The sequence below is a fragment of the Eucalyptus grandis genome, chromosome 1, assembly GCF_016545825.1.
Source record: "Eucalyptus grandis isolate ANBG69807.140 chromosome 1, ASM1654582v1, whole genome shotgun sequence".
NCBI lineage: Eukaryota > Viridiplantae > Streptophyta > Magnoliopsida > Myrtales > Myrtaceae > Eucalyptus > Eucalyptus grandis.
In genome coordinates this window covers 14,062,914-14,080,760 of record NC_052612.1, presented here as the reverse complement: position 1 = coordinate 14,080,760, position 17,847 = coordinate 14,062,914, and the positions used below count along the sequence as shown (strand labels likewise).

Below are 17,847 nucleotides of genomic sequence, written 5' to 3'. Positions count from 1 at the left end.
CGAGGTGTACCAGGTTTAGGGTTTTCAAGGTATTAACCCTTTGGGAAATGCTCGCATTTTCAAGTAACCTCCGAGGGCTTTTAGCTCAAGGCAAATGGAAAGCAGCATCGAGAAGCAGCTTTCTCAACATGCAAATCGCCTTTTTTATGGTATCTCTTATGTTCAGGGAAAATTATCTGAAAAATCCTAGACCTATTACGCTTTTACCAATTGAATCATAAATTTGTTTGATTTTGTCAATTGAATCTTAAAAATTTTTGTCAATTGAGTCTATTCGACTAATTTTGGCCGGAAATTATAGACATGGATGGTCAATGTCAACATGTATATTTTTAATAATATTTTAATAATTTCTTGAAATTTTTAAGGTTATTTTTCTTTTTTTCCCTTTGCTTTTTTTCAATTTTTGGAGTTAGTGCCGGCGACCCTCGCTAGCCACAAGTGAGGGCCAATTGACCCTTGTTGGCTCTAGGCAAGGGCTGTGACCTCGCTTGAGGCCAACGAGGGGCGGCAAGCCCTCACCTAGCCAAATCTAGTGAGATGTTGCACCCTCCACCAATTTTGGGCGAGAGCTCGCAAACCCTTGCTTTGGCCGACGATGGATGGCTGACTTTAAAAACAAAAAAAAAAAACATAAAAGGAAAAAAACATAAAAAATTTCAAAATGTTATTGAAAATGTTTATGTCAACGTCGACTGTGCCATATAAGGCAGTCGATGTCCATATTAGCAAATTCTTACCAAAATTAGTTGAATAGACTCAATTGGAAAAAGATAAATAGGTTTAGGACTCAATTGGTAAAATTAAAATGTTTATGACTAAATTAGTGAAAATGTAATAGATTTAGGACTTTTAATATATTGTCCCTATGCTAGCAATTCCTAATTGCCTTGTGCTCAAACTATAAGTGAAAGTGGACCATTTTAGACCAAAGAGGAAGAAAGACCAACTATCAATATCGATGCTCCTTGTGGAAGCCCTCCTTCACCCTGACCTGACACCATGGGAGAGCAGAGCTCTCATCCACAAGCTGTGCGGCTCTCTTGCTTCGTTTCCCTAATTTGCAAATCCCGGTTCTGCAGACGCGAGGCGAACTCCGTTGCTGATCGGGCCGCAAAAGCCCATGGGGCTTCTTTACTATCTTACGATTGGCTATCTTCTCCTCCGTCGTTTTTACTTGATCTTATGTACTCGGATATGATGTGGAACGGTTCATCTATTTTCCGTTAGCAATATACTACCGTATTAGATCAAAAAAATATCGATGCTCCTAATTTACATGAGTCAAGACACTTTATTAAGATATTCAAGGATAATTTAATACTCTCGATCCACAATTGACCTTATCTTTCAAAACATAATTTTCTAGAAAATAACTCCCGAAATAGATTTCCCTCAAGACAATTTCCCAAACTAGACTTTTTCATGTCACATCAGCCTAAAGATTGCCTTAGTCATCACCGCTTTCATCCTAATTAGTTAAATCTCTCTTTACATTATTAATTTTAACCTTTTCCATCACTTTTACAGTGTCACATCTATAAATTCCCGACCAACAAGTTCTATATAATCCAATAATTTATTCGGACATATGTTGATTTTTCCCCTCAGCTTTTAGTCAAGATCATCACTTATTCAAATTAAAGTTTTAGTCAAGATTATCACTTACTAAATTAACATTTTAGTCTGTCAATATTATCGTCCGTCAATATTATCGTCAATATTATCGTCCCAGAAAGAGTGCAACAACCGCATGCTTGAAAGTGAGAGTAAAACATCTCCAAGGTGATTGGTTTTTTATTTTTCTTTTTTTGGTAAGTTTATTATCTTAGAGATCTTCAATCTCTTCCTGGAAAAATTGTAAAACTTCTTGATCCATTTGTGTTGGCCTAGCTTTAGTAGGATTTTGTCTTTTAGGAAAATCTTATTCATAACGTAATTCAACAATGTGCTTTTTTCTTTCCCAAAATGCATTGTGTAAGGAGGATCAAATGTTTTTGTCAATGTGTGATTTAAGAGGGTTATTTTATTATTGCTTTTTGGTTCAAGGAGGTTTATTCTGTCCTAATGAACTCTGATCTTCTTTTGGAGTTGATTTTCTTTAGAGAAAATTTCAAATAAAGACTTGAAGTGCCCTCATTTTCTCAAATAAAAAGCTTAAGGTTGACTTTATTTCAAATAATGGCTTGAAGTAGCTATATCAATATCAAAAAAGGGCCTAAAGACCTCGCCGGCTCGGCGATTGGCAAAAAATTCTGAGTGATTCAAAAATATTTTTATTCAAACACAATTTAAATTTAAATTTAATTATATTAAAACTTAAAAAGAAAAATTGAAAAAAGAAAAAGAAGAGGAACACATAGGGGGAAGGGCGCCACCACCCCATCACCAGTGGGGCGGCAGCTATGGCTAGTAAGGTCACCGGCATTTGAGCGGGCGGATGACCCCGTGACAAGAGGCAAGGGTGTGCTGGCCCTCATCAAAGACGAGAGGGATGGTGACCCTCTCCCAGCGAGGACCACCAAGCCAACGTGAGGCCATCAACCCTCGCCTAGATTTCGGAGAGGGTTGCCACCGAGCCAATAGGCCCTCACCTGCGGTTAGCGACGGTCATCGGCCCTTGCCTAGGCGCCCCGGCGACCTCACGAGTCGTCGCCGCTACCCCACTAGTGATGGGGTGGTTCCCACTTGTGATTTCTTTTTTTTTTTTCTTTTTTTTTAAATTTAGTTTTATTTAGTTTTTACCAAAAAATAGAAAGAATGAAGAAAAAGGAAAAAAAATAAAAAGATGAAATTACGCTTCACAGTTAGCAAGTCCAAGCTCTTATTTGAAACTAATATGGTCACTTCATGCCCTAATTTGAAATAATGTCTACTTCAAGCTTTATTTTAAAAAATGAAAGCACTTTAGTCGCTTATTTGAAAGCAGCGTTACTTAACCTTTATTTAAAAAAAGCGATAGCACTTCAAGTTGTTATTTGGAATTTTCCCTTTTTTATTTATCTTAATGAGACATTTATTTTAGAGATGGCTCTTATTGGATGTTGAAGTTTCTTGTTTGTGGTTTGATGATTAAATTAAAAGTTATTTTCTTCTTAATGCTTGAGTGTCAATACCTTCATTCGTGACAATGAAAGATTGAATTAATTGTGTGAATGGTTTCTGTTTTTAATTTCGAGATAATTATTATTTTTTTTAAAAAGGTCTTAAATCTATAGTACAACGGTCAATTCAATTTTAAACTTTCTCATTTTGCCAATTCAATCATAGATCTTTTGAAAATGTTTCCATATAGTTTGTTTGACAATTTCAACCTAAAATCACTAAGTTGACTTTTTTGCAATTTTATCTTAATTTTTTTCTTTCTTTCTTTTTTTCCTTTACTTTCGTTTTTGTCTTTTTTTATTGTTGCTCCTCCACCCTTGTTGGATTTATGCGAGGGTCATGACCCTCACCTAGCCCTCGTAGCACCACTAGGCGATTGCTACAAGCCCTCAACTCAGGTCTACAGGACACTAATGACATGTAGCAATGAAATTACTAATGATGAGAAAAACTACGAATTTCAAATGAAGATAACAATTAACTTGGCAGGATTCGGTGTCATGTTTCTCTTACGGGGCCGCATAGAAGGGACCTTAAATAGATATGTATATAATGCCACGTTGGAATTGAGAGTTTCGTATTGAAGGTCACAAAAGTTTTCCCCAAACGATAGTGGTCTTTTCTGGCAAGTTTATGAAAGTAGATTTCCGACAAATCCCAATTTCGGTAAGAAAAGATATGGATTCAAAACACATCATTTTTTAGCTTAATAAAAAAACGTAATAATTACGATGATAAATATGAATTGACACGGGTTTACAATTTCAATTTAACTCTTGAAAGTACATTATAAGCCTAGTTAATTAAGGTATTAATTATGTCGAAACTTGTTATTACACTAGGTAGGATGTGAAATACTTTTATTGGTTTTGATGATTGCCTAACTGGGACTTTGGTACATGTACGCTCTTGTGATCTTGTTCTCTACTTGCCTTTGAATGGAAGCCCTCGAACTGACTCAACGATGGGCTTTTTACAACAGATCCCCGTAGGACAAGCAAACGTAGCTTAGCCCGTGTTGTATTTTAACTTCTAATTTTGATATTTTTGTCATGACAAGTCAACAACAACTTAAATATCCCTAACTGCCAATTCCTTCAATTTAATGTTCGGGGGACCGGAGTTAGCATCATAATTTGAATAAGTTAGATGTTCAAAGAACTCTGAACACATTGTTGTAACTTGTAAGCATAAAAAAGCTGAAACAACGTGATACTACAGAGTTTAGTTTAATCGAATCTAACTTGGTGACATTCACCTATAAATTGCATGAGGCTGGTGAAATTATCCAAATTTTTTTGTGAACATAATAAACTCAACCTAGTAGCGAGAGAAAGGACCTAAATTCTCTCTCATATGGATGTCTTAATCTATTCAAAGGTTTTTTTTTTTTTTTAATCATACTTTTCGCTTCTCTATTGTTGAGACTGGTTTTTGTCATTTATGATTCTCTTGTGTGAGTGTCATAGTTTTGGAAGGAGGGCAGTATTTTCCTCTTTTCTTGGTTGGATCAGATTTCTCCCTACTATATTTTTAATTGGTGGATTATAAGTTATGAAGATTCAAATCTGCAAGTTTAACTAAATTGAAAAACCAATGATGTTAATATTTAACATTCATCAATAAAAAATGTGGTTGGAAGAAATCAGAAATAAAGGAAGAACATGACCCTTCTAAGGAAATACTAGTCGGTACTAGAAAAAAAACCAACAAATCTTTTTATCATATCACACAACAAAAATGAAATTAATACCTAATGTCGCGACCAATTTTTTTTCGTGTGAACCACTAGGGTTTGGCTAATGGATTGTTAGCCTAGCTTAACTCGGGCTCTCCCAAGCCCATACCAATTCGCGACTTAGGTTTGAATTGTTAACATGCAATTAATTTTTTAACTAGGAGTCGCCACTAATCTATTTTTGGTGGGTCGATTAGAAACCCAAGTAAAGTAATGAGAGATTTACTTTACTTCTACGAATCAGAGATTATGGGTACGGGGACTTGGTTACGCTAGATTTCTCTAATGCCCTTTCGGTACCATTCTTTTTATTTTGAAAAATGTTTGGCAAGCAATTTGGATTGATTTTAATTTCTTAACATGTGAGGTGGCCAATGCAGTACGCAAACCACCAATTTAGCACTCAAGAAAGCAAATGAATAAATGATGTAGAACTTACCTTAAAGCAACGAAAGCATCTGCAATGTTAGTTTAGAATTCACATCGGAGTCTAAATATGATTTCTAATTAACACGCAATTTTTGTTTTGTTTTCACTTAATTAATGAAAATTATGCAATATGCAATGCATGCCACTAATTTAACATGAATGATATGACATGGCAACATGACTTAGCTATATGATCTAAGCAATATGATATAACTAAGCATGTGATCTATCCTAAGCATGAGATGATTTATTCTAAATAATTTTTTTTTGTATTTTCTATGAGATTTGAAATTAAAGAAATGCAACATTTAAACATGCAATCTAAATTAATCTAATGACCTAATTCTAATGACGGGCAATTTCTAATTAAATGCACCTAACAAAAATCACTAAATGACGTGCGTTGTATGAAACTAATTTTATATGACGTGCACATGATTTTTATTTTCTAATAAGCATGCAATCTATTTAGGAGAAATTATCTAAACCTATAATATGCAATCTTAGCATGCAATGACGTGCAAAGAATGCTCTAATTCTACATGACATATGCATATGACATTTTTTTTAAAAAATGCAATCTATCTTAGAAATTGCAACTAATTTATCCTAAGCAAATTTTATGAAATTTCAAATGATCTATAGCTAGATTAAGATTCTATCTAATTTAAACTAGGGATTAAGTCATATTAAATCCTAATTTAAATTAAGACATTATCTACATCTAAAATGCCATTTATCTAAAAAAGATGATCTAAAATGAAACATGCAATTCTAATCTAATATGCACAATGATTTTTTATGTTTTTCTTTAATCTCGAAATTAAAATTAATACCTAATTAACATGCAATTCAAAAAAAACTAACAACCTAAATGAATGCACTTTTTTTGGATTTTTATTTAAAATTTATAATAAGATTGCAATCCTAAATATGCAGGATGACAACAAACCTAATCCTAATTAAGATTTTTTTGATTTTTTTGATTTTTATTTTACAAAAATAAGATTTGACTCAACCAACTCGACGATAAGAAATCAAACAAAAGATAAGATTGATAGCCAAAATTGACAACCATATCTCGCGCACGAGATCGAGGTTGGTCGATTTTAAATTAAAATCATGCAAATCGAATCTCTGAGACGAGATTGGATTGTCGATTTTGTGAAGTTGCGAGTCGGATTTGGGCGAAAATCGGACTGTCAATCCCTAACTTGAGGATTATTTCATATTGGGATATCAATAATATATCAAGGAATAATTCCACTAAAACAGAATATTAAAAAAAATAAAATAAAAGAAAAGAAAAACCACCTAATCAGATTTTCTTTTTCTTTTTCTGTTTTCTTCTTTTCCAGACACCACTCGTGGATTTCCAAGGGGAGCCGGCTAATCGGTTCGGCAAAGGAGGCTCCGGCCAAGGTGAACCAACGGTGGCAGCAACACAGAAGCAGAGCTAGGGAGGCTCGGGTCCGGACGGGCAGGGGCCGGCGTTGGGCGGATCAGCGTCGGTGCTCGGTGACGTGGGCGCGGCAGGCTTAGGCGTTGTGGGTCGTTGTTGGCGGACGAGCGGACGAGCGGCGGGTCGGATCGAGCGGAGCAGCGGCGGGTCGGATCGAGCGGCGCGGGTCCACCTGGCTTGCGACCTGGGTCGCTGATCAGAGGTCACGACGGTCGGATGGGCGTCAGAGCAGAGGGCTGTTCGGGTCAGTCAAGCTCGGATCGGCAGCAGCTTCGGTGTCGTCGTTCGGGCAGAGCTGCAGGAGACAGTGGCTGGCGATGTCGCGGGCGTCGGTGGTGAACTCGCGGGTGCAGAGACGCAGCGGCGTCAGTTGCTGCAGGGACGGAGTCGCGCTGGCTGAGGCGCGACGAGTGCCGGGCAGTCTGAGACCCGGTTGTCGCGGATCGAGCAGGACCAGCGTTGGGCTCTCGGAACAGCTACACGGGCGCAGTGAACGGCGGTAGTCGCTTGGTGAGGCGGAGTAGCTCCGGGTAGTCACAGATGGAGCAGCAACGCGGGGGCAGCAAACTTGGAGAGATGATGAACAGTAGGGGTCAAATCACCCCCTTTTTTCTGCTTTTCCGCTTCTCCTCTGTCTCTTCCTGTCACTCTCCCTCTCTCACGGCAATGCTCTCTCTAACTTTTCCTTTTCCCTGCAGTTTTTCAGGAAAAAAGAAAAGAGAAAGAAACCCTTTTTTTGCTGAAGATCGACGAGGAAGAAAACCTTTCTCTCTCTTTTTACTTGACCTCTTTTTTTTTACCGAAGAGAAGCCCCCTTAATGTGGCCGTGTATTCAATGTTTTTTTTTGGCCTCCCTCCATTAAAACCCTACGTATGCTTACTTATTTATAGGGCACGGATTAGGTTTTTTTAAATTTTCTAAATCCATATCCACGAAGATTTCTTTTTTCAAACATGATATTTGTTTTTTTCCAAAACGTAATATTTACTTTTGAATTGAAATCTCACAAAGATAAATCCGTAAAAATATCTCCGAGGATACGGGCTTGGACCGATTTTTTTTCTTTGTGGGCTTAGTCTAGCTGTCGATTTAAAGCTCAAAATCATTAATTCAATTCATCCGCCACCGGTCCAATAAACAAAATGCAAAAATGCAAATGCACTTAAATCTATATGCTATGCAATTAATTATTTTTCAGGGATAAAATTGACCCCTAATTTTTAATGCAATAAATGACTAATTAGGTCGCCAAAATTTAGGTGTCAACACCTAAACACAGAAGTTTAGGCGGATAACACCAATAATAAGAGATGGCATGTATTAGTCCTTAGGTTTCAACAGATGGATCAAGCGAGCATAAAATCTTTCGGTATGATTGAATAAATACAGAAATCGTGGCAAGAAATTTTAAATTTTAATCGCGTCCCAATATTTTATCAAAAAGTACAACTTAAAACTGTAAGAAAAGTATCAAAAAAGTCTTAAATTTATTATACTTTGAACAACTTAATTCTAAAGTAATAAAAAAAATTGGTCAGTTGAATCCTAAATATTTTCATATTTTGGCAATCAAGCTCATTCAGCCAGTTTTAACTAGAAATCGTTGATGTTGATGCCAATAATGCCACATAGAATAGCCAACTAATGTGAAAAAACAAATTTATAACTTAAAAAAATTAATTTTTTTACAATTTTTTATTTTGTTTTTCTTTTTTGTTTTATTTTTTTCCCTACCAAGTCGATGATGGTCACGAAGCCTTAGCCCACAATTGGCGTGGTCGGCTCCCACCTGTAATCGGCAATGGTTAGCAACGGCCCTTGCCAAGTTGGGGAAAAAAGAAAAGAAAAGAAAAAAAAAGAATAAAATAATTTCAAAAACTTCCACATCAAAGCTGGTCATGCTACATAAGACAATCGGCATCCATGCTAGTCATTTCTAGCTAAAATTGATCAAATGGGCTTGATTGGGAAAACGTAAAAAGGTTTATAACTCGATAAAATTAAAAGGTTTATAACTAAAATGATTAAAATGCAATAAATCAGGCATTTTTGGGGCAATTTTCCCAAAAATCGCAATGTAAATGGTTCCTCTTATCACAAAGGCAATCTGCAACAGTCGTAAGGGTAGAAAGGACTTGATTATACTTTTTGAAAAAAGCTTAAAAGATAAGTAGATAAGAGTGAAAAAGGTTTATTTAGGACTCAATTGTTTTTATTCTGTGAACTCTTTCTCTTTATGAGTAAGAAAGGTCTATAGGAGAATGTGGGGGAGAGTTTTTTTTCTGGCTATGAAGATTCGAGAGTTTAAAGACCAAACTTTTAAAGCTAATAAAGAATGCATCAATTTACCATATCAGGAAGAAGCAAAGGTTTGGTGATATGCGAGAATGTCTTTTCAAGTTGACGGAGTTATTACAAATGTTATGTTTGTTAGTTTTTTTTTCTTTTTTTATGTGTGTCGAAACACGCAATAGAACCATGATAATTTCATTCATGGAGATCACGGAGAGAGTTCAAATTCCAAACTTTTAAAATATCAATAGAAATCATATTCATTCAAAAACTTAAATTGATAAATTATTGACTAATAAAGATATATTTATTGATCTACGTTACATCGTACCGTCGATATAGGACTTTTTCGGCCTAGTTATCTCACCTAAGGGATGGAAGGGCAGAGACATTTGGTATACCCTCTAGTCAAGAATTGGGACCTCCCAGTTTACCTTAACAGGATATCATTCAGGGTAATGAGATTTAGTAGTTTTTTTTTTTCCTAACGTGACGGGTGTGACTATTCTTTTCACGTGGGATAATTTTCTGATTCATTCTACCAATCTGAAGAACAATGATGGGGTTTGATCCATGATTTGAGCTTTTCTGAAGGGAGTTTCACTGGTTAGAGATGGCTCTATAATAGAATCTGACCATCTAATTGGTAGGTCCATCTCCTGTCCTTCACCGTTCAGGTCTACAAAGATCACCTTCTTGGCTCTTGACAGCCACGTGCTTGCATCATTCATTACCCCTTTTTCCAGGTAATTTCGATGACCATGCTTTTCCTTATCCCTCATTCTAATTTTTTTTTTCTAGATAAAGTGGGTCTATTCTTAGAAAAAAGACAGAGTAAAAAAAAAAAAATATATATATATATATATATATATATATATATATATATATATATATATATAAAATTGGGTTCGCTACATTATTTGCTTATCTTGAATTTTAAACGATGACAACTTGTGATACACATCTGTGCACACAAGTGGGAACGAAAGGGAAAAGTTCAGATCATCCTCGCCGGGCAGCTTCGGCTCGTGTTTCACCGATGGGAAAGCCGAAGAAGAGAAGGGGTTGCTGCTGCTGCTGTTGTTGTCGTCTTGCTTGGGAGGGAGGCTGGTTTGAAGCTGACGAGGATGGAGGAGTCCCCAGGGCTTGGCGAGTCCAGGATGAGGGAGGGGGATTTCAGGATGAGGTTCTTGCAGGTGTGTTGGCTCTGGTATATGGTCCTGTAGACGACCGGAGCGTCCTGTAACTTCTCGACCATTTTGGTCGCTAGACAACCTTGGTTGATCTTGTAAGCACACCTGAAGTAGTTCCTGCAAATCCCCCCCAAACACGGCTTTAATCATTTTGCTAACAAACATGTATGAAAATTAACACCCTCAATTGGAGATTCGGGGGTTCAGATGCTTTGAATCCAAAGAATAATTCCAAAAATTTCACATGTGAGGACAGATGATGAAAAGTGATATAGTGCACTCATCTCAATTAGATTCCAAACTATGTCATGTCATATCATGTCATGGCAGAGCCAAGTTAGAATTTAGTGAAATTAAGAGAGAATTAAGTTGGCCCTAATTTATTAGCACATGGTGGGCCGACATACCACCTAATCATTTGTTTAATTGTTCATCATGAGAGGAGCATAAATACATATGAGGAGCATAAATACATATTAGCCAAGTTGATGAAATGGGTGAGTTTCTTTACCTTGTAAAAGATTCCCACATAATATTTGTTTTAGACATCAAGCAATAATTGATTCCACTCTAATTGATACAATAATTTTTCTCCTATATAAGAGAGATCAACCAAACTGAATATTTCATTTGCAAAGTACCTTGGGAACTCTGAGTTAAGAATTGCTTTCTGGCCATATTTCCTCCACTGGTGCCCGTCGTCAATCAAATTATGATCCATCCTTATCCGTTTATCCGAAGTCTTTCTGCAGAAAAATGAATAATTCGCAATTCATGTTAGAACTATAAACAGATCCATATACATTATTTAACAAAAAAACAGATGAAATGACAAAAGAAAGCTTTTTTTAATCTTTGCAAGTTAGACAAACTCGTTATATTTCAATCACGATCTGTCAGGACGTGTCCAATTTATGAACAGCAAAATCACCTTTGCTAAGCTGCAAGAGATCTGTTCACTTTCACGAGAAAAAAAAAAAAAAAAGAATTCCGGCCCTCGATTACCTTCTCTTGTAACATCCGCGGCGATCTCTGGGGACCGAGGTCTTGCTCTCACTCCCCTCAGGGACCCCGGACATGACACAGGCGTTGCTCGGGACGGGGGTCTTGATGCTTTCACTTCCCTTAGAGACCCCGGACATGACACAGGCGTTGCTCGGGACCTGCGAGACCTCATAGGACTCAGCCCCGCTCGATAGGGATTGGGTGTTGCTGCTGAACGACCCGAGGACGCTGAGGTTCAGATCTCCCGCAAACAAGGGCTGGCGTGGGTCATCGCCAGTTTGAGAGTGAGCGTCGAAGGCATCTCTGAGCTTCTTGGGATTTTGGCCACAGAGCTCCTGGATCTCGCGCTTGCGGCTGGAGGAGAGGCTCTTAGGCCAAGCGGAACGCTCCATTGACGAGGGAGGAAAGTGAAGCATGAGAGTGAGAGAGAGTGGCTTTTTGACAGACAAAAGAGATCAGAGTCACGTGCGAAAGAGGCAAGGAAGAAGCGCGTGGAGGTGGGGCGAAAGTTCCTTGTCATGGAGAGGGAGAAAATATTAGGTACGTCTGGTGTTTCAGCGTGTCAAACAAGAAGGCGGTCGCAGCGCGACACGTGTCTTCGTGGGACCCACGTCCTGGAGAGAAAAAGAGGCGCCAATTTAAAAAAATTTCAGTCCTGGCTTTCTTTCTTCACGCCTCTCTCTCTACCCTCGCTCTCTCTGTCCGACGAACTCCCTCTCTCTCTCCACCTTCTCTCTTTCCGACCGGCGAACCACCGCGAGCGGCCAGCGAACCAAGAGGATACCGGCGAGACGACCGCGAGCAACCGACAGGTGTGCGACCTCCCTCTCTCTCTCTGCCGTCCCTTTTTCCGACCGACCGGCGTGCGACCTCTCTCTCTGCCCTCCCTCTTCCGACCGGCGAACCACCGCGAGCAACCGGCGAACCAGGAGGATACCGGCGAGACGACCGCGAGCAACCGACCGGCGTGCGACCTCCCCCCCTCTCTCTCTGCCCTCTTGAGTTTGAGTTCGCGGATAAACTGTCTACTGATTTGTTCTTTCTCTGCAACATTCTTTCGAGCGAACGCTCCCAAAATCCAGGCACTTTCTCAGTTCTTGTTAAGCTCTACAAGCAACATACTTTCAGCGAGTGAACACTCCCAAAATTCCGACACTTTCTCAGTTCTTGTCAAACTCTACAAAATAAAGGAAAAATTATGTCCACGCAAAAGAGAGCTTCGGATTCCACTTTTTTGGATGAACCAAGTGGATCCAAGAGGCCATGCTTGGATCAAAACATGTAGGCTCGCTCTTTCCGTCTTAAATGTTTCAATGCTTGATTAATTGTTTGATGATTTGCTCGAGCTCAAGTTGAAGATGTGAAGTCTGAAGTTCTTTTTTTTCGGTCAGATCGAAGCCTGCGTCGAAGTATAGCATTTTGTTAGCATTTGTTTGTGGGGTTGTGCTGCGGCTTTTATGTGAAAACTTACATATATCAAATGTTGTTGTCTTGAATCTGCCATGCGATTTTGCATTACGCCAATTGCAGGACTTTCTCCTTATTGGAATTGAACCCTGTTAGATTTTTTTACCTAGCAAGTGATCTGTTATCATTCCCCTTGCTCTCCTGCTTGCTAAATTATCCTATCTTGCCTTTTTTTGTTCTTTCTTTTGCTGATCTCCACACAGTCAAGAATGGAAAGGGTCTGAGAGGGGTTTCGTGCCAAGTAGTTGTTTCATGTTGGAGGATGGCCAGAGAGAGGTAAGACAAGTAAAGTAGCCTACTTGGACATACAAATACTGTTGTCATTGTATATTGATTGCTGATCTCTTCGATTAGAAGTCCAGTCAGTTTCTGGATAGAAATCTGCATGAGTAACTTGCTGCAAGATATATAGAGAACTATCGTTTGAGTGGTAAAAATGACCTGCTGACAATTCTGGGGTTTTCCTGTGAAAAGTTTTTGCTGAGAACATGATTTAGGCTTTTCATGTTGTTATGGAGAGTATGGATCAAAAGGAGATACAAAATTTCAAAGAAGTGCCCTGGACATAATTATCTGCTTGAATCCTGGAATATGTGGTCAATGACAGTTTGCATGTAGTAGGACAAAAAGATATCTGTGATGTGAAACTAGAATGTGATGGATACATGATAGATGATTTTTGCTTATGTTCTTCTACTGCTCTTTGCTTGACAGATTGGAAAAGTGGTGGAGCTTCTTATATCTCGCTGGGCTAACAATCTTCAAAGGTGAATATAGTTCAATTGGTTTGTTGGCAGTATCTTATATGCATCAAGTGATTCCTCTAGTAGAATTGTGATCCATATTGTCTCTCCAACTAAAAAAATCATCAAGTATCATGTGCCATCAATCCATGATTCTGTTTGGCAAAGTGTCATACCTGCACATAACTTTTTTTTTCCTCTTTTTATTGCTGAAAGTGGTGCATTTAGAGATAGCTGCTGATTGACTTGCTTCTGCTATCTATGAACTGGATTAATATGTATTCCAGCTTTACATTGACTTTTCTATGTCGTGTTAGATCAAGGGAATGCATCTGATTAGTCTGGTAATTGCTTCTGACATTCATATGCACTAGTACCTAAAGTGTTACGAATGGATATTTGTCTATTTGTTATGAATAAGTCCACAAGACAGCAGTTGTTCACGGTGTCAATTTCCACGGTGTAGCTTGGTGGAGAATATGGAGAGTGCTCTCAAAGCAATGCAGCAACGGATAAGCTCATTGGAGAATGGTTTTCGGAAACTGGTAAGATGAATAGAGTTTATAAAATTTCCACGTGTTGTTGACTGTTTGAACTGCATTCATTGAGCACAAACTTTACACAATATCTTTTTTTATTAAGTCTGTCTTCATTTTATTGGACAGCCTGTGGAAGAAAAAAAAAACAAGGGAGGTCACATCCCGTACAAGTCCATTGCAGCATACTGTCCCACATATACAGCTGGATCATGGTGCCAAACCTTCCTGTATTTGTGAACTTTTGGATAAGATTAGTCTGCTATCCCTAAATTAACATTTATCTGTTGAGCAATGGCCCTTCTACTCGGCACTGTCGATCACTAAGGGGAACTTTCGTCCCTGCTCAATGTAAAGGATGGGAGATCCCTTTGAGCAATCTATCATAATAGGAAAGCTTGATAACTTGAGAATAATTCATCAGGTTGACTTTCAATCTGATGACCCCATGCACCGGATGACAACATGACATAATAGTCTTCTCCATCTACACTACCAGTAGCAACAGCAAAATACTACCCAGAAAAACATGATGCAAACTCAAATACCATGCCACTGGATCACAGCAAAGCTAGCCAACAAGAACTCGCCAATTTCTCCACAAACACTTAACATCAGCGGTAAGAGTCTTGTTTCCAAAATCTGCTTTGAGAATACACACTTAAAGAGCAAGTACATTTGAGATTCTTCACGTTTTCCGCATAGCACACAGGTGCTATTATATTGGTTCTTTGGAAACGGTGACTTGTCAGATTAAGAAAGCGGTGAATATGGGAAATCCCAGTAAATGTGAAGCAAATTGAGAGTAGAAATTTACTGAACTACAAGTTTGGTTCATTGACTCATTTTTCTTTGTTAGAAATGCATTCAAATAGCAGGTAACAGAATAATCTCCTTATGAGAGGAATGGTTAGAGTAGCAGTTGGGACATCCCTTTCAAGCTATTGGTGATTGGATCTGAGCTGCCTCGTTCTTCTTTAGCTTCAATGAAAGATGGAAAAAGATGGCAAAATGAAGAATATATTCTAGGATCAACATCAAAATATTTAGGCCTAATGTGGGAAAATCCTAACTATGATATCGCAGATGTGGATCGAACCATTTCTAGTTCTTCAAATAGTATCTTCTTGCATGGAGCTTGCACATGCGATCTTGGAGAAGATAGTGCTTGAAAGTAATTTGATCAAGAGGAATGCTGGATTACAACTTGTGTAGTATAGCTGTTATTGTAATTTTAGCCTCATGTTAATAGTATATTGGTTCTTTGGAAACGAGGTTGCAAAATCTCAATGTTTTGTCCTTATGCTAGGAGGGTTAATACCTTTTCTTGTTCAGTGACCTAGAGTGAAAGCCTGTTGGAATGTTGGAAGCAAAACTTGTCCAAGCAATTTCGATAAACTAAAGGGTTTATTTGCCAGCATTCTTATTCTAAATTTTGTGCTGCATGTGTCATATTGCAGATGAAGGAAAAGATCTAAAATTGGTGGACGCCCCTGTTTCTGGTCGTGTTAAAAGAGCTGCTAGGGAAGTCGATGACTTCTCATATGATGTGGACAGGCTTTAAAGAGTTACGGACTTATTAATGTGCAACAAGAAGAATCTTATGGTGATATATCGTTGAAGTTGACTCCTACATTTTCAAAGGCACAAATTTGGTTTCACTTATAAATGAGGTCTTGGACCAAGCGAAGATTGAATCGAGCAAGATTGAGATTGAGGCTGTGCAGTTTGATTTAAGGGCCATATTGGATAATGTCTTGTCCCTCTTCTCGGGGAAATCTCAAGAAAAAGGAGTGGAGGTATTGACTGGCTTTGTTACATGGTGCTGCTAATTCACCGGAGTCATTATCTAATAATTTCCACCCCTTCAAATCTGCAGCTAGCAGTTTACATTTCTGAAAATGTTCCGCAGAAGTTGATTGGTGATCCGGGGAGATTTCGGCAGATCATCACAAATCTTATGGGGAACTTAATTAAAGTAAGCTATTTAAGTATGGTTCGCACATTTTCTGAGAACTTTGTTTTTGAATCTCAAGTCGCCATTATAATTCTTGATCTTCCTTCATGGAAGGAAAATTGAACTTGTTATCATCTTGGTATATAAGAAAATTGCCAATGACTTGATCATTCAAGAGGTCACATGCATTGGCTCCTACGTTACAATATTTACAATCTATCCCGCATCCATGTAATCTAAATAGCTAATGTATCTATTATGGTTTTCCCCACCTAATGTTCCTGTCGATTGTCATTAAGGTTTGTTCATGACTGCTAGACTATTGCCTTCAATCTGTTATCCTCTGCTGTGAATATTTATTTGACTTGTAAAGTAGTGTGCCGCTAGTTGTGGGCTTAAGTTTTGCTTTGTTGGGCTTCTTGGAAATTAATCAAATAAACATTATGTGGTAGGCATGCAGTTTGAAGAGATCTACTATTAGGAACTTGACATTTAACTATGCCCAAGATTTCTCTTGGTTCCTTGTATCCTTGTTGCCAGGTTTAATCTCTCCAGCTTCTACAATCTTTCAATTATCAATTGAATTTTTGGTCCTGTGTATTGCAGCTATTTGCTTATGATACAGTCAACAAACAGTTGTCGCATAAACCTGGGGAACAGCCAAAGCTTCCCCTTCCTGCCTCCTTAGTTGCAGGTGCCTGTGCTGGTGTGAGCTCAACAATATGTACATATCCTCTTGAGTTGGTCAAAACTCGATTCACAGTCCAGGTATAGTGCTGCATGCTAAAACAATATGATTGAATCTTGTCATTGTTAACACGAGCCTTCCATATTGCAGAGGGGAGTTTATGATGGTATGTTTGATGCGTTCTTGAAAATAGTGAGGGACGAGGGACCTGCAGAATTATATAGAGGCCTCGCTCCTAGTCTTATCGGAGTGATTCCATATGCTGCCACCAACTATTTTGCTTATGACATGTCGAGAAAGGCATATCGGAAGTTTTTTAAGGAAGAGAAGATTGGGAACATCGAGACCCTTCTCATCGGATCATTAGCTGGCGCTATTTCGAGTAGTGCAACTTTCCCCTTGGAGGTAGCTCGGAAGCATATGCAAGTGGGACCAGTCAGCGGTAGGCAGGTGTACAAAAACGTGGTTCATGCTCTTGCGAGCATACTTGAGCAGGAAGGTGTTGGAGGTCTATATAGAGGTTTAGGCCCTAGTTGCATGAAGTTGGTGCCTGCTGCTGGGATATCCTTCATGTGCTACGAAGCGTGCAAGAGGATTCTGGTTGAGGATGATGAAGAGGCGTAACCACATATTTGACAAGAAGAAATGCGAGGTCTTTTGCTATGGGTCATCTACAAAAAGAGTGGATAAAGATGACTATTTTGTATACTGCGATTTTTTTTTTTTTTTTTGGTCAGATGTATTCTGCGATTGAATGGTTTAGTTTATGTTTTTTTCTTTTGCTCATACGATTTATTCTTCAAGGAAGTTCTTGTTACCAAGGTTGGTTCTACATGCACTCGCAAAGATATTCGAAGGGTTTACTTTTCTTTTGGAGTTCTATGTGTTTTTGAAGAAGGTACTGGCATGTTTTGATAATGTGAGTACTGCCTTTCATGAGAAGATGAGTTGGCAAGAGTCAAACCAAGAAAGATGGCCAATTTGTCCAATAATATGCTGATTGAGACGCAATGTTTTTCACAGCGGCTACTTTGTGTGTGCATAAATCTCTTGGAGTACCTAACATAAGGAAAGCTTTTTTGCTTACTGGATTGTTGATTTGAATGAATAACAGTTTCATGTTTGGAGTATGTTTCAGTTTCAAGTTCAAGTACCTTCAGCTTTCTTTGACAGAACAAAGCTCAGTATTAAATGATCTCGTCGGATATTGATTTTATTTTTGATCCAAATT

The 17,847-nt window shown here is 38.4% G+C and overlaps 2 protein-coding genes across 5 annotated transcripts; one reads left to right on the top strand and one right to left on the bottom strand.

Moving 5' to 3' along the window:
- Positions 1 to 6,957: 6,957 nt before the first annotated feature.
- On the bottom strand, positions 6,958 to 11,617 carry LOC120295608 (WRKY transcription factor SUSIBA2-like). The gene is made up of 4 exons (XM_039316856.1): positions 11,226 to 11,617; positions 10,862 to 10,966; positions 10,123 to 10,337; positions 6,958 to 7,301 (listed from the first exon to the last, which is right to left on the bottom strand). Exons 1-4 carry the CDS (start codon positions 11,615 to 11,617, stop codon positions 6,958 to 6,960), a joined length of 1,056 nt encoding a protein of 351 aa, XP_039172790.1.
- Positions 11,618 to 12,086: 469 nt separating this feature from the next.
- Positions 12,087 to 17,402, top strand: LOC104422466 (adenine nucleotide transporter BT1, chloroplastic/mitochondrial-like). 4 transcript variants are annotated; one of them, XM_039310694.1, is made up of 8 exons: positions 12,087 to 12,506; positions 12,617 to 12,968; positions 13,407 to 13,459; positions 13,902 to 13,980; positions 15,432 to 15,770; positions 15,884 to 15,949; positions 16,535 to 16,696; positions 16,767 to 17,402. In XM_039310694.1, exons 6-8 carry the CDS (start codon positions 15,932 to 15,934, stop codon positions 17,238 to 17,240), a joined length of 654 nt encoding a protein of 217 aa, XP_039166628.1. In that variant the 5' UTR covers positions 12,087 to 12,506; positions 12,617 to 12,968; positions 13,407 to 13,459; positions 13,902 to 13,980; positions 15,432 to 15,770; positions 15,884 to 15,931; the 3' UTR covers positions 17,241 to 17,402. The 4 variants fall into 4 exon arrangements, with proteins under 4 accessions (XP_039166628.1, XP_039166621.1, XP_039166617.1 ...); XM_039310687.1 differs by having other exon boundaries at positions 12,088 to 12,506; positions 12,896 to 12,968; positions 15,851 to 15,949; XM_039310683.1 differs by having other exon boundaries at positions 12,088 to 12,506; positions 15,851 to 15,949.
- The last annotated feature ends 445 nt before the right edge of the window (positions 17,403 to 17,847 follow it).